Source organism: Branchiostoma lanceolatum, chromosome 16 (genome assembly GCF_035083965.1).
Source record: "Branchiostoma lanceolatum isolate klBraLanc5 chromosome 16, klBraLanc5.hap2, whole genome shotgun sequence".
Taxonomy (NCBI): Eukaryota; Metazoa; Chordata; class Leptocardii; order Amphioxiformes; family Branchiostomatidae; genus Branchiostoma; species Branchiostoma lanceolatum.
This window is the reverse complement of record NC_089737.1, coordinates 13,346,269-13,369,912: the sequence shown is the minus strand read 5'-3', so window position 1 is coordinate 13,369,912 and position 23,644 is coordinate 13,346,269. Positions and strand designations below refer to the sequence as shown.

Sequence of the window (23,644 nt, the reverse complement as noted above, 5' to 3'; positions counted from 1 at the left end):
AATCACTTTCTCTAAACTTTTTTCTTTAGTTCTAATATTTCCTCATTCTTTTAATGTCGACTTTTATCGATTTTTTACGACTAAATTTTGTTATACCATTTAGAAGAGAAAGTGTCTTGCTTATATATGTACTTGCAATTGTAAACAACAGTGTCAATGCACGGTCTGATTTCAATTTAAATGTTGTAATGTTGGATAGGGGACAACTTAGAAATTGTAAGGCTTTCGGGTAGTGCAAAATGAATTACATCTGCTCCGCTACTTTTCGTCAAGGCCACTTTTCCAGGTCCTTGCCAAAGTGTCTGTTATTAACTGGTAGACATTTAAACGTGTATTGTATTATGTGCCAAAAACAACACCAGCCCAGTCCAAAGTCAACCAAAACGACACACGTGTAGAAAAGAAATTAGGCGTAGCTCGAAGAGTTAACATGTTAGCGGGGAGGGGGGCGGCTAACCATACCGCACAGGTGTAAGACATTACAGTCGAACAACACAGTCAAGGTCAAATTCCAACAGGGACCGCCCCCCTCCCCAATGTCTTTAGAGGGCATTGCACTTGTTTGATCCTTCATACAAACACACGTTAACGCGTGTCACTGTTTACACCAATGCCATCCACGTGTATATATCGCCCACGATTATACACATTACATAACATAGCTGTCGGCTAAAGGTCAAGATTACAAAGAATAACTGGGGGTAAAGTCAAGGTGAAAGGAGGTCAAATCGTGCGCCCGTTTATCCCAATTTTTACTGTCTTTTTCCTCGTATAACGATCTAACTACCGCTAAACGGAGAATGAACTATGCATATATCTATTTAACTTTATCTCCATTGATATGCTGCGCCGGGTTTTAGAGTACTGCACTGCAGCATGCTATGCACGATTAAGATTATATAGGAGCGCATTATACTGGGGGACGTTGGGTTGGGGACCTGTTTGGATATATCTTTTCAGGGTGGCGGAATTATGTTAGTAGATGTTACAACAATAATATGGTAATGTACTTTGCTTCCATTGCTAACGCCAGTTTACAGTTTACATATAGTACATAATGAGAGAAACTGGGACCAGTGTTGTTGCACTTGAATAATCTTACTTAACATATTATTTTGCAAACGTAGTGGATTTTCTTACAGTCCTATGACAGCGAGGCAATGAAATTTGCATTTAGACTTTAAATGATGACAAAATGCTGAAGCAAGTGTTATTGCACTTGAATAACACTACTACGCTAACATGTTGCAAACGTGACGTTTTTCAGTCATATGGTGGTGATTTGATGGACTTTGCTACATTCAGGAACCCTTAGACTCCGAAAAATTGAAACAAAGTTGTAACCAAAACTATTGCACTTGAATAACCTTACTTAATATTCTAAAACGTGTTGTTGTTTTTCTTCTTTCAGTCGCATGGTGGCGATTCTATGGACTTTGGCACGCAACCCACCGATACCGCCGTCGACTCCAGATGAACCCCCTGTGCCTTCAATGTCATGGTCAATCTTGAGTTTCCGTCTGATTCTAGTTTACACAAAATTACGACATACTGACTAAGTAAACCTATGTAATAAGAAACTGGACTGTATCGTGTATTTATCTGATACGTTCTTTGCATAGGCTTACATTATTTTTGTAAGGTTATATTATGGCTACTAGGCACTGATCACGATTTTCTCATATTTGCCAGGTGAAACTAATGAGTACGCACCTTTGGTAAGGGACGTCCTCTTGGATCGGACGTCAAGCCAGAGGCTTCGTGTTCGAAAACACTTCGAGCATGTTGAAGAGCCCAGCACACTTATCGTTAGAAAAATGGGTTGTTCCGATGTGAGTCAGCAAAACTTCCCGTTCTGGACTTATAATGCACACACGGACTTAGATTGTTGGGCAAAGGGATAGCTACGTGTATCCTTATTTTCATTTGACTTGACTTCATTTGGATTCAAATCGGGCTTGATATTTCTGCTGGCTATTCTTCCTGTGGTTCTTTACACGTAATCCTTAGCTGTAGACTGCCAAAATCTTGCAAATAAAAGCAATGATAACGTGACTATCGTACTCACACATTTCGCTGGAGGGCGCTGCTGAGGCGAGCAAACATGACACATGTGAATCAAGGCAGTTACAAGAAGCACGATGATTGGAGGACAAGAAATGACGTCATTGTTTTTTGTAAAAAAGGCTTGACCACTAGCATAGACGACTGTAATAAGATTCACTTGATTTTGTATCACTAAGAGTCTTTTTTTTAACAATCTAGGCACTAGGCGTATAGCGATAGGGTGGTAAGATAATATATACATTGTGTTTTGAAGTCCTCTAAGCTATCAAAGGCTGTTGTGAGAAGACAACACAAGACATATGTATCATCAATAAATTAGTGACTGTTTAGTTTTTATGCAGTTGAATATGTCTATGGCTGTATCTATACTGAAATGTTTACCAGTGTATTAGATATATTGTGATTTTGTTTTGTTTTTACATGAATAAAGACCTTCAGTACACGAATCACATTTTGAGGGAATAGCTCCATTTTTTGTCATATTTGGATGTCACGAATGTTGGGCTTATTTCAGCTTACAAGTGGTCAAATAATCTGCTACTTGCTGAGAAAGTGTAATAGCGCATGCGCACAGCAGAATGTAGGTCAAGGTTGAGTTCGCTTATTAGTCTCAGATTCCAGACTTCCAACAGAGGACATGTCGAGGACACCTTTACCGAACTAAAAGTCAGCAAACTTTCTTAAGCCGGTCTATAAAATGTCACTAGTACTTATTCATTGGATGAATTATACATACATACATACATACATACATAAATACATACATACATGGTCATACTCTCAGCGAGTTGAAGCGTATACAAAGTTCTGCTTCCAGTATTCTCGGATATACATCATGAATTATATAAAAAAAGTTATACATTATGTACTCCAAAGTAGTATTGATTCGTTATGACAGTTCATTCTAGTTACGCAGAAGAAGAGAAGGATGTCGCTCAAAACGTCAGGAAGTAAATTTCCGAATTTTATCCATGGCCAGTAGTAGAGTTTGAATTGTCTTCATATTTGTGCTCCAAAATTTGATAGTGCTTACTTTGAAGGAACATTAACCCTGATTTTGAATAAAAGACGGCCCTAATTTTGATGTATCTAGGTCATGGACACCAGACGAAGTAGACCAAGGTTAAACCGATTTATTTTCCAACTGAAACGTTTTTCCGCCGGTTTTTCGCCAATCTTTAAAAAGCGACATGGTTGCTGTTGTTTTAATGCGCATGCACAGAGTCAAAACGCGGTCGCTATGTGTCAAGGGGGGGGCTGTGAGAGTGTCAAGGTAAGTGCCTCTGTTATGAGTTCTACTGACTTGTATGCATCGTCTTTATCTAGATATACTGTAAATGCAGAAATGTTCGCGGTGGTTTTATGTTCACAGTTTTCGCGGCTACCGTTTCACCGCGAACATAAAACCACCGCGAACATTTTTATCCAATACTGCAGCAGTATGTGACTATAGCCCTGCCACGAAATTAAAACCACCGCGATTAGTCCATTTTCCCCCTTAGCGCGAATTAAAAATCACACGAACTTAAATGCATTTACAGTAAGCTTTCTGTTGACTTGAAGGTAGCTGTCAGGGAAGGGGGGATGGGGGATGGGGGCGCCTGAGTGCGTATGTGAGTGTGTGGAGAGGGGGTGAAGTTGGAAAGAGGGAGAAAGAAAGAAAATGTGCTGTTTCATGCTACGCGCAATCAAAACATTTTTGGCATAATACCACAGGGCCATTAATCATACATAAGCGTGTGTAATAATGACAAATTTCTAAATTTTCATTTGAAAAAAAAAAACTATTGCAAGCTTCTATTGTTGAACCAGCATTGAATCTACACTAGTTTGAGAAACATCAACGTTCCTAGTTTACAAAATGTAGTAACGAGCCAGAATGAATTCTATTGTCCACCTCATAGCTTCGAATCTTTTGTATTGCCGTTTATGGCGTGAACAATGACGTCATACCCTTATAGGTCAAAGCTGACATCAGCCCGAGAGTCCCAATTATGACATAAGGGCGCTTTTCTTGTGTGAAGGCAATAATATCGGTACGCGGGGACTCACTGGGGAATTATCGCTGTCACAGTTATATAAAGGCCTTTTGAAAATACTATTTGCAACGTTAAAGTACGGGAGGTAAAAGTAGACTCTGTGCGTGTGCGTGTGTGTGTGTGTGTGTGTGTGTGTGTGTGTGTGTGTGTGTGTGTGTGTGTGTGTGTGTGTGTGCGTGTCTGTGTGAGTCTTGAAACAAGTGATGGTACCCCTGACTTTTGTCGATCAACTTTATCTGCACTTTTTTACGTGGGTAAGACCCATTGTATGACTCGTAGTATTTATACTAACACATAAGGTTTCCCAGACATGACTTATCTATATTGACCGATGAAAACGTTTGCTCTAATTGATGACATTGTCTGAAGAGCGGACGTTACATCCTATGTATGACGCACCTTTCATATTTTCAAGCAGAAAAAACAGGATCTTCATTCATGTCATTTCACCTTCATCAACGACCTCCCGGATGTTCGATTGAGTCTTGATATTTGAGGAATTTTTATGACGCAGCCATGCGTAAGGACGCATGTCTTTCTACGTACTACTATATATAGGGTGCGTATTGCTTTTGCGTGCATCGCATAGTATTGAACCATTTAATAAAGAAATTAAGTTTTTATCTGTGTCTATAGAGCTAATATAACCACCCTTCAGCGTAACACACCAGCTTCTGTATCTGTATATCTACATATCAGGTATAACCACCATTCAGCGTAACTTACATCCGTTTCTGCATTTGTATCTGCATATCAGTTATAACCACACTTCTGAGTAACAGACTAGCTTTTTTATGCGATGAATATTAGATAAACACCTTGGCACTGTGCAGTGATTTCCCGGTGTTTAACATGGGTGTGTTATATATATTCTCCTAAGGCCCTGTCACATGTGTTCGTATATTCCAGTGCGTATGAGTTGCTCATGAACATTTTGTTTTGTTTATGTAAAGTTTGCAGGGAAGAAGTTGTGTTCTACTTTGAGCCACCGTTGTGCGGCCTAGTTATCGAACCAAAGAAATGACTTCTTCGGCTGCAAACTTAAGCTAAAACAAAAACTTGTTACGCAACTCAGTAAGGACTTGCATATACACACAAGTGTGACATGGCGTACAGTCTGCAATAAACATTTTGACTTAAGTAGGTCAAGACAAACAGTGAGGAACGTCTAATTAAAAATCAAGGTTAAATTGCAAATTAGTGGGGGAAAATCTAGGTCAATACTTTTGTAAAAAAAAGTAGCTAGTACTTCGAATCTCAATAACAGTATTTTAAGGTAACTATACAACTATAGATACAACTTTGTTTTCAACTAAAGAAAAGCATATCAACACTTCTTGGTGTTAAGATTTTGTATTTTTAGACTTGTACATATGTTGAGTGCTTCAACGTAATAGAATATGTGGCTACGAATTGTCGGCTGTAGAGTAACGTACATCAAGTCCGTCTGAGTTCCGTATTGACACTTGTTTGACTTAGGTAAAGTTTCCGGGCAAGAAGTGCAGCCATATTCATCAATGTGCAGCCTGGTCATCGAACCGAACGAAAAAAAACGACTTCTTCGGCTGCAAACTTTACCTGAGCCAAATAAATGTCAATACGGAACTCATACGGACTTGATCTACGAACAAGTGTTAGAGTCCCCTTACACAATCCAGCAAATCATGTAGTCTATTTTCAGCACACTGAGCTTAATTTGCATATCAAGAAAACAGCTGGGAAATATAACCTTTCTTTTAGAGATCATCGTCGTATCACGTTTTTGACCCACAGTTTGGACACTCAAACCGTGAGCCCCTGGCTCTGTCCTTGACCAACATATTTCCTGATTACTTGGACGGACATCGAGGACTTTATTCATCATCAATCAGTCGTTTTCCTCGTGGGAAGATTTCAACCACAGACCAGACAAGCATCAAGGACTCAAGATGTGGTGGAGTGCAATATGCAATACCACCAAAAAAGAAAAGTCTCAATATCTGTGTAATACATATAAGCAGTCCATGTAGCAAAAGAGACTAACTGAATCCATCCCTTGACACGGTTATTCAAGGAGAAGGCCAAGGAAGTGTAAACTGACCAGTAGCTAGCTCACACTTAAGACACACACTGGACACGCTATCTGTTAACAAGAAGGTCCAGCTGTAGACCGACCGCATGGAACCCATCCTTCACTGACACGGACAGGGTTGCTTCAGGAGAAGGTCAGAGAAGTTTTAACTGACCAAGTAACTGGGTCACTCCACGACATGGCCTAAAACAACAAACTTACGGTCAGCTAAGCAGGGATAGTAAGGATTAAACACTCAAGCACAGTTGAGCAACAGATAACGTTACATGTTTTACCGATGAATTCTTAAAGGTTGAGAAAATGATTAAGGAGAGCAACATCGTTGGAAAAAAGGATCTTGGTGGTAAATTTGCAAATCTTAGCTTGCTCATTGGCACACCAAACCCATGCGTGTGTGTGTGTGTGTGTGTGTGTGTGTGTGTGTGTGTGTGTGTGTGTGTTGGCACACTTAAGACGGATTGGTCAAAGAGGCTCGGTGGTCGTCACTCCATCGTCAAGTTAGAGATGTTGTGTGCTCAGTGAATCATTATCGTCGTCGTCGTCACCATCATCATCACCAGTCCTCCTCATTACGAGATGCAGCAAGAAAAGTTTATTCTCCAGAACTGCTTGTCCTTCATTGTCGAGAGAAGGTTCGTGTCCTTCTAAACTAGATTCTGTTTCTATGAGTTTCTTTCGTGCAGTGATTTGACGTCTTAGATAAGCTACCATAAGAAAGTTGGACTTCTTAGAAGGGGGTCCGAAGTCCTCAGTACTTGCTTGGCAGACAGCTGATTGGCAGGTCCTTAGGTCCCATCCGGACCGTTTGGTCCAAAGTCCATGATGCCTTCACGAAGCAGTCCATCCTGCTTGCACGTGATTATCCGGTGCTTGCACGTGGCATTGTATTTGCTTGCACGTGGCAATGTATTTGCTTGCACGTGGCAATGTATTTGCTTGCACCTGGCAATGTATTTGCTTGCACGTGGCAATGTATTTGCTTGCACCTGGCAATGTATTTGCTTGCACGTGACTACGTGACTATGGCCTGGTTTACACACACGAACTACGAACGAAGGTTTCTGTCGCTCAACGATTGCCGCCTCAGTGGAGAGGATTTTTCGTATCACTGTAAGTACAGTTCTGCTTTATGTGAAAAGAATATAAATGTGCAATAAATATCTTTCGTTCATTCATAACTGTCCCGATGAAAAGCGGGACCACAATTGCAAAGGCTGCTTGGGCACAAACCCATCCCTGCTCCAACAAGTAGGTCTAAAGACCTTGACACTTGACTGATCTGGGATTGATATCTTCCGGCAAGGAAGCAAAGTCGACTGACACTTGGTGATTAATCTTTGGGGTGACCAAAGTCCTCAATATCCGTCCAAGAAACTAATCTGAGGAAACGATCACTGCAAGTCGAGCTAAATTTAGCCAGGTTTAGACATGAGACTGTCGAGAAACTGGGTCTCAAAATCGTGATACGTTGATGATGTGCAAAGAAAAGTTATAGCTTTCAGCTGTGTAGTTTTCTTGGCGTAGCAAATATAGACTCAGTGTGCTCAAAATGGACTACGGTTCACTGTCAGTTCTATCATTCATTCATTTTGCATGATGCGTTATGTATCTAGACATCTAACCTTCATCTGCACTGACTACTCTTTATTCCGACAGCATGGCGTCATCAACGATCCTTTAGTTTCAGTTGTTCTTCACCTTACCAACCCGTCAAGGCTACCTATCCATGTGCCTCTACCAGGCTCCATAGGGTGCTGTAAAAATAGTAGACATTTGCCAAATAGACAGATATAACATGACAAAGGAGTTAGCTGGCTGAAAACGTAGTTTCCGTGGGTTCCAATCTGTATTTTCATCCAGCTAACTTCTCTGGCATGTTATATCTGTCTATTTGGCAAATGTCTACTATTTTTACAGTACCCTATGGAGCCTGGCAGAGGCTAGCCTGAACACACGGATAGGTAGCCTTGACGGGTTGGTATTTGTATGTTTAGACAATTTCTACTATTTTTCCAGCAACCTATATGGAGCCTGGAAGAGGCTATATCCAGACCAGTTTCTTGTTAGTCCTTCACAGACAACACGGCCCATAGTCGCATCCTCAGCAATCTTCAGACCATGTCCTTTAGACATGTCAGCAAGTTCGGCTAATTTTACCGACCTTGCTCTAGTTAAGCCATGTCTTCATGTCTGTCAACCTGAGGCTAGACGTCTCTCTCCAAGTGCCAATGTCCTAGTCTCTACCAGACTGACTACGCCGGCTATAGGGAGGACATTTGCCAGGAGAGTTTGGCCACCATAGGGTTTCATTTGCAGGCGCAGTCCTAGCCGTGGACTGACTCTCCTGGGCAATTATTGATATTTTTGCCGAATTCTACGACCCGTGCCCCCAAAGGAAGGCCTGTTAACCTTACCATGGACTGACTCTCCTGACTAATCAGTGATGTTTTTTGCCGAATTCTATGATCTGTACCCCCGTAGGAAGGCCCGGTGGAGGCTATCAATGTCCGGTAAAACAGGCAACGCAAACGGGTACAATCCACTTGACGCCAACCTGTAACCCAGTCAATGTACAAACTGGTGGGTTAACGCTAATCCTCAAGTCATGGTCATCCAAACACGGTCACGTAAACAGCTTATCCAGTCCGGTTTCTTCAGGAGAAGGTCAAATATCTGGCCGGTAACTGGGGCACGATGGACTCTGTCTGCCAGTCAGGAAAGCCTCAAGCTAAGGCTACACCAAGTAATTTTTATGGATGACGTCCGCGCGCGCATTGATTTTGGGCTGTTCCCAGAAAAGAAAACAAGAAATTCAGCTGCCTGTAACTATGACCAAAGAGTTACTTTTTAATATACTATGTTTCTGCAGGCCTGCGAAATCAATGGGATATGGAAAGAAACAGGACAGGACAACAACTGCTGTTCAACTTCAACTGATTTATTCAAATTATTGCTGTTTTCATGATGAATAAAATAATTGTTAGTTGTTACACTGTGCTCTCTCATTCCATTTGTGTCCTAACATGTGTCATCGACTATTATATTTCAAATCTAGGCATCTTGTTTTTTTTCAGCCCTTCTTGTTTTTTTTTCCGCGCTCTCGCATTAGATTTAGGGTCTCCAAAGGACGTCATCCATAAAAATTACTTGGTGTAGCCTAACCTGGAATCCAGATTGCTGCCAGGGCCCGCCCAGCGCTCTTTGGTACCACATGCATGAGCAGTATACTTAATAAAGACGCTTTAACTCTGAGTGCACTCAGAACTTTAGTCTACGGAATGACATTCAGTCAGTCACAGTGCTAGCATTTTCATCTACTTCTCAAATATTCTAAAGAATTGGGTTTGAATCTGTCAATGATAATATGGCTTTGCCACGTACCTACTGTTGAACAATATATCGTTGTAATATTGCTAGTTTTGTGTACCCGATTAAATCATTTCTACTGTTGGGACGTAGCCATACTAGTATACTGTTCCTTGGCGTTCCTGGGGGAGGGGGGGGGGTCTTAAGTGAAATGTCCTCTGTGGTATGTTGGGTTTGCCTTGGTGCCGAAAAGTTGTCCTGTATAGTCCCTGGAGGTAGTCTGGATTCCAGGTTGAAATTGAGGCTTTCCTGACTGACAGACACCGTGACTTGAGCGTCCAAGATATCGGTCAGACGAATTTCATTTGACCTTCTGAAAACCACTAAACAAGCTGTTTATGTAACCGTGGCTTGAAAATGGGTCAACACAAATATGTCCCAACTGCAATGACACATCGACGGGTGGCGTTTGGTTAAATCAGCATCCATCGATTTCGCCAAGCTTCAACAAAGTTGGGTAAATCCCTTTCTCCCGTGTGTTGTAAATTGATGTACTGTAATATGGTACATGGCGTCTGTTTGTTTTGTATAATAGGTAAACCGCCTTTAGTCGTAACACATCAGTTGTGTACAGTAAGTACACATTGCAAAAGACCGGGCTGTCTCGGAGGTTTGATCCACCAAAACCGGGAAGGACCCCTACTCTTTTCGATAATTGTAGTGGGATCTTATTTAATGCGTTCGAGGTGTGGCTCTCCTCAAACACAGGACCTCCGTCCCACTCGAGAGAACGTCCCTAACCGAAGATAGATACTCGTTTTCACCTGAGTGGAGTGAGGAACTAGGTGTTCATTTCCAAGGAATTCGAACCCAGAATATTTTTTTAGTTAGGGCTGTGGTTAGGGTTGTGGTTAGGGTTGTGGTTAGGGTTGTGGTTAGGGATGTGTTTTGGGTTGTGGTTAGGGTTGTGGTTAGGGTTGTGGTCAGGGTTGTGGTTAGGTGTGGTTAGGGTTGTGGTTAGGGTTGTGGTTAGGGTTGTGGTTAGGGTTGTGGTTCGGGTTGTGGTTAGGGTTGTGGTTAGGGTTGTGGTTAGGGTTGTGGATAGGGTTGTGGTTAGGGTTGTGGTTAGGGTTGTGGTTAGGGTTGTGGTTAGGGTTGTGGTTAGGGTTGTGGTTAGGGTTGTGGATAGGGTTGTGGTTCGGGTTGTGGTTAGGGTTGTGGTTAGGGTTGTGGTTAGGGTTGTGGTTAGGGTTGTGGATAGGGTTGTTGACCTAGAATCTCAACAGTCCTTACCACAACCCTAACTTTCCACCTTAAACCACACTTCCACCATCCCTTGCGTTGGCATTGACCTAGATTTTCGTCAGGTTCATTATCTAACCCGGCTATTTTCAAACGTTCTTGATCCACTTTGAGGCAACACACACCCATAGTCAAGGTTAGGACTTAATACGTTCCACATGTCTTGGCACGCTTGCAACTGTTGGGAGAAGTTAGCCAGACCGCCAAATACACGGTAATACAAAGACTTTGCCAACATTGTAATAAACAGAAGATGAGCGACATTTCATATTAGACCTATACAACAACAACCTTTATTGACACAACAAAAGTCTACAACTATGCATGCAAACAAACAAGTGGATACACAAGGATAACCTACGTATAAGTATACGGATAATTCGACATGTCGTGTTTGACGTATCACTAAGTTCAAAGAATTCTTTGATATATTTCCTATCACTTACACTACTAGTTTTAAGGTCTAAACATTCTTTGATATACTTACCTATTTGCACAAAGTAAGGGTTGCCGCTTATGTCGTTGAATGTTTTTATACATGTTATGTAAATGTACCACCAAGCAGGCAGGTGCGACATTTGGCTACGACCTTTCAATTCAGCACCTTTGGAGATTTTGTATCTGGGTCACTATACATAACGTAAACGTAACAAACCTAATTGGTTTGATGTATAACTCTATATAAATGTCAATTTTCTTTCACATCTTCCCACACAAGGGATTAGTTCTTTGTGTGATCGGGTTTCATCCATTGTTTGTCTTTTCCATCTTTATGCTGGTGGTGTTGACGTCACCCCTTAGAACGCCTTAAAGAGAGCCTTTATACGCAACTTGTACCGGCCGACTTTTTGAACTTCCATAGCTTCACAGAAGCGGGCTTGCTACCACTATAAAACAAGGTAAGAATGGCAAAAATAGTTACTCATACAACTGGATAAAATTTTGAAACAGGCAAACGTTTCAGAGTCAGACAGCATCAGACAACGACTGCTGGATGTCTAACCGTCATCAAAGTATCAAGGTAAGAATGGGTTCCAACACTGAAATACATTTACATTTAAAATATCATCTACATAGTATTGTATCTATGTGTTGCATTTAGGTGTGTAGTGCACTGGTATGCCTTAAATCTGCATGGTGAACACCTAGATTTTACGCGGCATAACGCCCACGTTTCTCAACTAATGAGAGAACTTTTTGGACAGTATCTCATAGGACCTTTTGCTTTGAGGTGACGCCATCTTGGACTATCCGACAAAAGATATAAAACTATTACTTCACTAGAAAGGCTACATTATGCATAAGAAGACGCAACTAGCTAGTGTAATTAGTCCCAGCTAGGTTGCCATACTTCAAGCTTTCATCCTCCAAAACACATTTCATGGTACGTTGACGTTATAGTATTTATACTTATTCAATCGGCCTTCTTCTATATATTCAATATTTCTTGATAGTCAATCTCTCTCTCTAACAACATCAAAATACTATAGTTACATATATTCTACAGCATGTGCTTCATTCAAAACAAGAACAAAACAAAATGTTGAGTTTACGCATTAGGCAAAATGCCACACCAGGTACTAAGCTTGCCTAAAGCATTACAGATTACTTTACATTTCGACAGCACCATTGAAAATCCTACTTTTCTTGCAGTTGACGACGCCTATTGGTTGCTATCAATTCGTAAGATTTCCTAATACATACATACACACGATTGGTTGCAAACCTTTCATAAAAGACTCAACTTCACTATTTGAAAGAACAGGAAAAGCTAGATGTAGATGAATGTTTCTTTCAAGTCTTACACGATTGAAATTACGCTCTTAAGGAATACCATTAAAGCCAAGTAATGGATAGTTTTATCCTTGGCTTGTAACATCTTGCACTTAAGGCTCTTTAAGCTGTTTGCATCTGCTATCATTGACGTCAATCGCCCTTTACGCAAAACCCCTGCGGTCGCCATCATCCCTTAACACAGTGCTGAACAATTGGCATTCAAAAGCCTCAGATGATAGAAATGAAAAACTGTACGAAGATTCTTTAACTGCGATTTCAGAGCACTGTTGGTGACGCAAACGGGAAGGTGCGGGGAATCTTTGATGTTGGAACTCAGCACCGGTTTGACGTCATCGTTTTGGGTCCTCCGGGCTTTGGTCGCTTTACTCATTATCATCGTGATTTTCCATTATTGCTGTAAAGGCCGACTGCAACTTTAAAGTACATGTTTTTCCTTTAGTATTAATTGCCTATCATAAATACAATTGATTGCCGTGGGATGTTATCGTGTATCTTCGTACTTTATTTTGCCTTCTGGGACTACCGAAAACTTGTGAAAGGTTTTAAATCATGAGTATTAAGAAATAAAAAAAGGAGACTACAAACCTGTAGAGATGACACGAGACGTAAAGCCCTCCCGTACGTCAAACCTGCTTAAGAAGACCATTCATGGTCAGATTTATAAACTAAGCTTTATAGTTTCAATACGGTCACAACTGTACAAGCAGACCACTCCGTGGGCTGATAAAACATGGTCTATGTAGACAGGTGGTCACTATAGACAGGATTCTTATTTTTTGTGTCAATGGGGAAAATCATCTAAGGGACCACCAAAAAGTGGTCACATTGGCCAGGTAGTCCTAAAGTAGAAGTGGTCACTTGTGCAGGTTTGAATGGGAATAGCCAGCTGGTATATTGTGACCAGATTAAGACAAGGCCCTATCCTTACATCTGCTTGGAGCTGAGCTGAGATGACCATAGCTGTTTGTACATGTATTCCTGATGATGACAGACATGAACCTAACCTTAAAAAAAGACAAAAACAACAGAGTTGTTGTTTTAGGTCATCAGTATGATTCTGCTTGTACTTGCACGTAGCGTGTACACATGTATGTTAAGCCTTTTCGTTATTCTAGAATTTGTCCAAGTGGTGTATCTGCAATTTTGATATTTATTGCCCACAAGATTGTGTTAACTTATAATATTGTTCTTCTTCTTTACTGCTTAGCCCCCTTTGGAGTGGGTTACTTGCAGTAATGTTAGTAACGGGTGCAAACAAAGGGTAGGAGGGGGAGGGACAAGGACCGTCGGTGCAAAGAGCAATTTAGTGATGTTACTAGTGATACACATATTTTCATGTACATGTACATATGTACGGAGGGCAGCTCAATGCAGCGAAGAACGTCCTAGCAGGGCTTTGAACTGGGACTCCGCCTCCGCAACAAGTTCAGGTTCATGCCACTCTTATTATCTAGGATACAAGTAGCATCTGTTGCTGGCTCCCCCCGGCTGTTTTCTTTAGATACCGTTTTCGTATTACATTTTTTTTTCTTATTACGGGCCGAGAGGGAACGGTTTCTAAAGAAAACGGATGCTACTTGTATCCTAGACTTGCTGTAAACCTGTAAGCAGTATCTTGTGTTCGAGCAAGACATATAAGGCTACAATTACAGCACGATAGATCAACGACTGTTCCAAGATGATACCCTCAATGTCTTGTCGTGAACTGATCGTGCGACACAAGATATGACATGAAACAAGTCGTACACGTGGCCCAACTAGGTCACAACGTGGACGACCAGTTTTCTGGCCATCTTGTAGACGACGACAGTTTGTATGTTTTGTTTAAACACGCCCTGTCCATTTTCCCGCCAAAAATAGCACGAAAAGTCGTCCCATTTCAACACCTCCAGTCCCAGAACGCGGCCACACGCATCAGGTCGCAACCAAACGCGACACATGTTTCTCTTCAGAGGACACAGGGGTGTTTTCCTAAGTTAAAAATAGATAAAACATTTGGAGTTAATCAAGGGATATCCTAAAATAGATTTGTGCTAAATATAGAACTTCTGTGCTAAAAATAAAGTATCGATCTGTACTAAATATAGAAGTCTTGTGCTAAAAATAAAGTAAAGTTTTAACTAATGAGAAACCATAGTATTTACTTTGGGTGTGGTGGGGGAAAGGATTGGGTCACTGGTGACATATGGCTAAAAAAAATGCCTTTTTTTGTTTCATAAGCGTTTCGTCGATATTGTACGTAGTTATTTCAATTGATTGATTTTATAAAGTGCTAAAACTATTTTGAATATTGAAACCATTAAGTTTCATATTTTCGGTGAATAAGATTCGTCATATTCAGCGAACAAAGCACATCCTTTGTTCATAATCCTATGAATGATTTTGAGAATTGATTACTAGAAATGTAAGATGAACAACAGTAAAGTTAACGTTTTATATTGTTAAGGGCCGTCGTTCGATCCTTGTACGATTGCAAACTGAGGTCAGTCTTGGGATAGTCGTACAAATGTCGTGCAACTTTCAGCTGTCCTGTTACTAACTGTCTTTGATACTCCGTGAATAGTTTCACCAGGTTGGTAAATCACTGAATAAAAAGACTCTTTTTTTCACAACCAAGAGATTAATTCCACCGACGTTTCGGTGACCATCTGTCACCTTCTTCATTCTTCCTTCTTCGTCGCCTTCTTCTTGCCTTGAAGAATGGTCACCAAAACGTCGGTGGAATGAATTTCTTGGTTGTGAAAAAAAGCGCCTTTTTAATTTTATTCAGTGTCTTAGATCCTTGTCGGTTGTTGGTTCTGTCACAGCCTTCTTGAAACTTTTACAACATCCAAATCGTGCCACGACCTACAATGAATGTGATCGAGCTGTAACATCGCAAAAATCATTTATGTCTAACTCCAAGCGTTCTTTAAGGCAATCTAATGAGAATAACAACCCATACTGTATACTTTGAATAATCAGCAATTTAAGAGCGCTACTTCGTCATAAAACGAAAACACAGAAGGCAACACACGTACCATCGATTTAGCTTGTTATGCTGTCCATGTTAGAATTCCATTGTAATGTCTTGTCCTTGTCAGCAGGGCTAGCCATTTGTAATGGCAACAGACAAGTTAGGCAGCCTTAGCTGTGTGTGCTGAACATCCAACCCAATACATAAATAAAACGTATCATCTTTAGATGAAATATACACGCATGACTAGCCGCAGTGTACCTAAAAACCTAGCTGTATGAGTCTTTATTTATGCGTAACGTCACTCCCATGCTCTTAAGGTAACACTGCCGTGTTTTGGCCGTTTAACTGCGGTCACGTCGTCCACATATCCAATTCCATTATGAAAGAAAATACTTTGAGCGCCCGCATCTTCTAGTGCGTCACAACCGCTTTTAGATATCAAAGTATGAGGCTTCTTGCTACTGTACTACGATTTTCAATGGTATTTTCTGTGATTTTCGGATTACAAAAGTCTTCCGGAGAGATTTGAACGGTTTACGTTGTTTTTGTTCCCGGCAGATCTATACCATCAGACGACCTCGATGTGTGCGCATTGATACCATATACTGTTGTAGACAGCGCCTGTTAAAGAGAACCAAGCCATATTTCAAGCGCTCGCAGTTCCATGTCACCAACACGTGTTACATAACCGTTGAAAAGGAGATCGAGTCATGGTCACGACTACGTCGTGCCTGTACCAAAAGGAAAGAACACCGTCGTTTGAAGTCCCACACAACTTCCTAATATGCCCATACGGGACAAGGCAGCGCTGATTGTATAGCGGTTATGGAAGGACGCTTGTTCTATGAATGGTGGACTACGCACGAGGGGGCGTGGGCTCGATGTACTGTTTACGCGTCTATCGCGTCATGTGACGTCATGGCAGCTGGTCACGTGACAAGGAAACCCCTAGAAAAGGAGGGGACCTCCCCGTCGATCGTCCAACCACTCTCTGCAACTCTCACCACGAGATCGCTGCACAGAAAACTTCTCCGCCGACTCACCAGCGCAAGAGTCTCTCTCTCCGATCTTCTCGAACCAGAAGCGATGGCGAGTTCCAAGATGAGCAAGCTCAACTCCAAGATCACCGTCTTCAGCGCCGTCTTGGCGCTCTGCTCCTACTTCTTCCTCAGAAGAACCTCCGTCGAGTTCAGAGAAGAAATCTTCATCCAGGCTTCGGAGAGCGAGGTGTTCGAGTTCTTGTCTGACGTCCGATTGTTGGACTTTGTGCACCCGTACAGGTGGGTACCTCATGCTTGTTCTAATGCCCTTTGTTATACAATAGGTGGCATTCTGTTGAAAATGGTACAGCTTGACTCCTACGGTTGTTTGGTGTACAGGCATTTGTGAATGGCTGCGAAGAGTCTAGAATTGTTCATATGTAATATTGAAGTAAGAGGGATTTTTTGGCGCAGACACACGCACACAGACATCATTCCGAGTTTTGTATTATTTTCTATATGATTAACATTTACGGGCAATAATTGAGAGAAAGGAGCTAACGGTTAGTGTACTAGACGGTCAGAACTCCCCGTGAACTCTCAAATGATCTCAAATCTGTTCTGAAGTCTAAAATTTCAAAGAGCGTGCTAGATCAACCGTATCATTCCCACGTACAACAAATATAATGTATAGTTGCAGCATACATTTGTACACGGACACAAAAGTGCATCATTCCGCGTTTTTTTCTTCGGTCGTTGTGAATGGAAGGAACATCTGTAGCACTATACCGTGGCTATGATTGCGACATCTCTAACATCCATCACGTAATGTGTCCCCGAAGACGTGTCGTTTTGCTGTGTTCAAAGTCCGCCGGGCCATTGTTAAGGGCCGCCGGGCGTCTGAGGATATACTGCATATCGTGAGGGCGGTTTCAGGTTGCCTCTACCAGGCCTTCCTACGGGGGTACGGATCGTAAAATTCGGCAAAAAAAGGAATAATTAGCCAGTAGAGTCATCCGTGGGAAGGTTAACATTTCTCCCTCAACTGCGCCTGCAAATGCAAACCTTTGATGACCAAAATTCCCTGGCAAACAATTTCTCTATCGCTGGCGTAGTTTGTCTGGTAATGACTAGGCTTCAGGGCCCAGTCGGATGTGTCCTACGGAAGGTTTAAACCAGCAAATTCATGTGATTCTTGCGACAATTGTGGACGGGTCGTTCAAAGTTCAAACGTCTAGCGACAGAAAAAGTCATCGATCCTCGTCCGTCGTTTTTTATAGCCTCGCCTGACAATTCTAGGCCAATGAAATACGGCACGAACACGAGGCTATCACGTCCGCACCACGACGTCTGAACACGAGGCTATCACGCGCGGACCATGCCCCTTAGCACGCCTGTATACTCACCCGAGACAGCCCGCATCCAGCCTACCCCAAATCAAACAGAGAAAATCAATCAATCAATCAATCGCTCGCAAGCATCAGTGTCTGATGCATGGCGGCTGTAGGCATGCATAGGGTTCGCCAGGCTGGTCTGCTTTTGGCATAGACCCTCCAGTCGGTTCTGTATTTTCAGTCTAGAAAATACAGAAGGCAAATTGAAGAACTTTGATCGGATTGTGTCCACTGATATGTCGTGATATCAGCTGAGAAGTTCTATTTGCTTTACTCGTTTATACACCCTAAAGCAAAGCTGTATGTTATACAGTGTAGGTAGACTTTGTAGCCTGGAGTCCAGCCTCGTTAAGGGGCGTTAGTCCGCTTCCAACGCGCCTGAATGGCTGGTAATATCATTATAATCAGTGGCCAAAAAAACTTGGCGCGCTGCAATCTATCATAATACAGACACCAGTTTCTTTCCAAGAAAGATACACTTAAAGAACCGCTCTTTCCCTCCCGTTGGACTTTGATACGGCCAGATGGGTATCTTCAACGGTGACAACTTGGGGATAATCACGAGAAAATTGACGGCCTGAGACTTTTATACCGCCAAATGGATAGAAACAAGGCCACTGTTGAAAACGTACTAGTAGTTAGTGCTTTTCAGATGGAACACTGAAAATGGTTCAAACGCCCGCAGGACATTGAGAATATTGTAAGGTTTTCCATCTTAGCCTGTTTCGAAGGTCATGTTTTTCAGCCGGTCGGAAATGGCTGTCACAATTTCGCCCAGGGACGTGTCACAGAACATACCTGCGTATTTGTTTTTGTACCAGAAAGATATCCGGCACTTTCTTTCAGAAATCGTTCGGAAGTCCGGAAATCTTATATTTCCTTCTTTCGCTTCCGGTGAGAAAAGGAAATCCGGTGAAGCACTGAGCGGAAGAAAACAAAAATTCAATCCATCACTTAAAACGATTTCCACTGGTCGACTTTCCTACTCTCCAAGCAGAGGTTGGTGGAGAAGTTTGTGACCTTTTTGATGGCCGACAGAAAACGGAAGATAAAAAAGGTCACAATCTTTTCCACCAACCCCTGCTTGGATAGTGTGGTTTTTCCTACCATTTCACTTTAATACTTAACGTGTGTGCTTTGACTACTCCAACGTCGCGACGAAATCCTTGCAAGTGATTATCCCGTATTTACTCTGCCTATGCCCCACGGGCATTCTCCAAGCAGATGTAGTGACTCGCTCAGCGTTTTGTGCGTGCTTTTTATCATACGTCTTTTCAGTGGCCTTAGGAGGAAATTGGGAAGAGAAATATGGAAACCGATAGAAAGGTGTATGAAATGTCCGAAAACACGAGACAAACACTGAACCTAACCCTGCAACTTCGGAAAGGTAAATGCGGTGTTTTAATTTTCTTCTTTTACTGTTTTTGTCTTGGTAGACGGTCTACAGCGTCCCCCTTACAATTGTAGGATTCGATGTTATTTTTTGTACCTTGTCCCCTTTTTTGTAACAGCCGATGTACACATACTTTCAATGCTACGTGCGATAGCATGATTTCTCAGATATCCACCAAGGAAATAATCTAGGCCAGATAACTTGATATGTCAGAAAATGTAAACACGTTGAAACCGACTTGACGGCTTGTTTATACCACTGAGCTATTTTTAGCACGAAAGAGACAACGGAGATGCTCTAGTCTATTCTTAGAAACCGGGAACACGTTCTGTTTGTTTTCCCACATGTTTTCATACTTGCACCGCAGATGGAGAAATTAAGAAAAAACAGATTGTACGGTTTGATAATCATGAGGAAAATCACTTGGTATAGACTTTTGATACAAAAGCAGCGAACGGTAGAGCGAATACGGGCCGCATTTTGGTTGTTATTTCAAATCATTCGCTGGATTCTAGTCGTTCAAGTTGCATAAACTTCAACGTAACAAACTTTGTCGTTAAGAACACCACTATCTATATAATACACTGAACCGCAAAAAATCAACTCTATTCGCCTTAAAATGTACAGAGTTATATAAAAAGTCCCGCTTCAAAACGAACCACCGAAACATGTCATTAAGTGACGCCGTACTTTGCTGACATCTTTTCTCTAATGCTCCGCAAATCCCCACCGCAAAGAGCAACCAACCGATTCACCTGAGCTTTTAAGAGTTTGACGTCACCAAACACTCACAGCAGGACGGAAGTCTTTGAGTTTAAGGCGTCGGTAGGGAAAAGGTCTGGTAGCATTAGATGGAAAGGGCGGTGGGAAATCTGTGGGTTTAGGTTGATAGTGAAATCGCGGGGCCGGATAAAAAAAAAATGGCATGAAAAGGCCGAAATCAGGAACCCACGTCAACTTCTTTTCGTGAAATTGAATTCAAGTCTTGGATTAAAAGTATGGATTGGTTTTACACTGTTATACTTGCAACCTTGCTGGTTATTTGGGCTACAGCGCTGCTATCAAGGCTAACAGAAATGCCTTACAAGTTTCAGACGAATAAACCTCAGTGATCAGCACATTTCTCGCCGTGTCTACGTGCCAAAGAAAAGTGCAAGTTTGCCAAGAACGCCAGCCTTAGCTGTAGAAACTGTTTATTAGACACATTACGACTGAGACCCAGACAACCTGACCTAGTTTCTTTAAACTTTTGTCTTCGTTCCAAGTCTGGATTAGATAACATCTTAAATTTGAACGCTAGCGTTGCTACTTAGGGGAGGCACAAATTGCGGTCGTGATCTTGACATATCTGGCAAAACTCCCGCTCGCAACTCCAGACGACAGAAGATTGGACTATAGTTCAAACCGAAGGCATTCAAACTTTACCGAACTCTTTACAAATAGGTAGCTGTAGTTCTTGTTGAGTGATTTTGATTTCAATGTTGAAAGTAGGCGGCGTGCCTAATGTACTTTTGGGCCTTCGTAGTAAATACTAAAAGCGATCAAACGCACATCCACACACGCACGCGATTTCTTTGCTCGCTCATTTTATATATACATATAGCTTCTCAACCTCCTGTCTAATTCTAATCATTCAGTCCCCCATATTCATGGCATGTAAATCCTGTTACGTCATTCAAATCAAGTTTGAAACGCATCCTAACGAAGTATTGTTGTTACCGTTACTGGGTACCATGGTAACGTTAGCTTAACGCTTCTGCGGGGGCGTCACTCCGGCTAATGATTTTAGCGCGATGGAATACTCGGGAACATTTTAACGACTTTCGTGCTAAATGTCTAGCTTTAGGGTAGCTAAAAGATAACCTTGAATTGACAGCCTGCAAACCATCGCAATCTTTCCTCGCAATTCCTGCTGGAAAATTAGCAGAATGTTCCATTAAAATTAAATTCTGACTAAGTCTCTTACGCAGTTCTTCACTTGCAATTGTCTAAGAATCGACCCCAATCAAATGTATTACAGGCTATGTAGATGTTCGATGTTATATACAGTGTAAACAATAGCAAAACCCACACCTTGATACAGACACACAAAAATATCACATTGTAACATTGGTTAAATCTAGTAGTAGTAGTAGTCCACGGTTTTCTGCTGCTGCAGTAGTAGAAACATCCTGCAACCGCAATCAGTCTTCCTTCAATCTTTTCCACTTAGTCCGGTTCGTCGCGAGACTGATTGATGCTCAAAATCTATCCAGTTGGTTGAGGAACTGTTAACGTTCACCTGCGTATCTTATTACCTGGATGTCTTACCCTTGTCGATGCTAAATCTATACATATGCTTTACTTTTATGTCTTTATCGTTTGTAGAAGGAACGATCCTGTACTTTTGTTCATGTCTTCTCATGTACAAAGCGAGCTATCTGATCATGTCCTATCCAAGAAGATTCTAGAAAAACATGAAACACTTTGGGCACACCTAGAGCTCACAACATCGAACGGTTTACCCCCTAACCGCTCCTCCGTGTGTGACAAATACTGACCAGTCCCCGTTGTTTGTTGTTCCACAGAGTGGGCGCGTTTAACATCACGGCAGTGACAGACGACTCGGGCCTGGAAGGAGTGAACTATGACAACGTGGAGAGGATCGACTTCTTCGGGCTCTACACCGAGACGCTCTACTTCCCAGTGCACACGAGATTCCTCAAGTACGTCTTAAATTACTTCTTCATGCTTCGGTTGACTTTCTTGGGTTTGTTTAATATTACAAGGTAGCGAAGAGATCTATAAGGAATGCTTGCATTTTGTTCCTCCTAGCGGCTAGCTTGCAAACTACAGTAGCTTGTTTGTTTCTTCTCACGTCATGAAAAGAAGATGCTTTCCGAACCGTATCATTTGTTTTCTCTTCCATTTTTCTCTTATTTTTGTGTGTGGCAAGTTTTAAAGAATTGTTGCTGTGCCTTAAAAGTTCCAAAAAATTTTGTCTTCACACTTTAAAAGTTCTAAAAATGTTGATTTTACAGTTTAAAATTCGATAAGAAATGTTGAGTTTACACTTTGAAAGTTCTAATAACATGTTCTTTTTACACTTTCTACAGAAACGCAGGCGAAGTCCGCTCGTCCTATGACGTCATGAACGGCACCATCGTGGCCAACCAGTCCTTCACACTGCACCCGGCCAGACGTAACGGGGTGAACGGCACGCTGGTGGTGGACGTCAGCAGGGTCAGCCTCCCCTGGGCCTACTCACACTTCACCGCCTGGAAGGGGGGAGAGGCGCACCGCATGATCCTAGGAGGCATGCGCAGGTGTGTACTTGATTTGACTTATTACCTTCGCTGAGAAGATTATGCAGAGGGTAGCGTTTGTATGTATGTTTGTAACGACCAGCGTAACTCGAGGAGGCTAGAATGGATTGTCTTGATATTTGGTAGGTGGGTAGGTCTTGATGAGACTTGGAAATGATTAGATTTTGGGTCCCCTAGCGGCTTGTTACGGTACTGCAGCGGAACTTCCTGTTTTGATATCTCGTGTTCTGGACATGCTATGGTCCTGATTTTTGAGTGGTAGATAGCTCTTTGGACAGTGAGTAAGTGGTCAAGGTTTGGGCCACCTAGCGGCTTTTTTATGTATTTATTTGGCTGTGAAGAAGTACAGCCAGGGCTACCCAACTAGCCGAAGGCTATTACAAAGGGTTAGCCCTTGTATTACTAACTGAACAAAATCGAAAATTCAAAGGAAACTTTCACAAAACACATTGAGACGTTTACGACAAAAATGCAAAGCACAAGACTAAAATACAAAGAAAATAATTAACAAAACTAGCACAAAACTAAAGCGCATAAAAAACGCCATTGCACTGGACTAAGCTATATTTAACATCGTTAACAAAGACAAAACTTGGGTTCATATCACGTAGGTTACATAGATTATACAATTAGTCATCTGAATCATCTGATATTTATATATACATTTTATTTGTAACTGCCCTCATTCTGAGGATAAAAGAAACACGTTTTTTTAACCATCAAAACAATAGTCCCGAGCTTTTACCATTTATAAAACCTCCCAAAACACATTTCATTTTATTCCATGTTGATGTTGTTTTGTATTGTGGAAATTAACCAGTCTTCTTTTATCCGCAACAGATTCCTAGAACGAGAAGACAGTGACGTCATCACCCTCTTGAAGCAGTACGCCGACTTGAGAATACAGTTCAACGAGCTGAGACTCCTGTCCAATGACATCACGTCTTTCTGCGTGCTCCCCATGATCTGTTCAAACTCGTGATACCATTGGTCCATTTAAAAAAGATTTAACCAATCAGAGTATTTTTCTT

At 41.7% G+C, this 23,644-nt stretch overlaps 1 protein-coding gene across 1 annotated transcript; it reads left to right on the top strand.

Annotated features, from left to right (window-relative positions):
- The first annotated feature begins 16,244 nt into the window (after window positions 1–16,244).
- Window positions 16,245–23,595, top strand: LOC136421483 (uncharacterized). The gene is made up of 4 exons (XM_066408810.1): window positions 16,245–16,821; window positions 21,876–22,013; window positions 22,404–22,613; window positions 23,454–23,595. The coding sequence occupies exons 1-4, from the start codon at window positions 16,367–16,369 to the stop codon at window positions 23,593–23,595; spliced, it is 945 nt and encodes a 314-aa protein (XP_066264907.1). The 5' UTR covers window positions 16,245–16,366.
- Window positions 23,596–23,644: the final 49 nt, after the last annotated feature.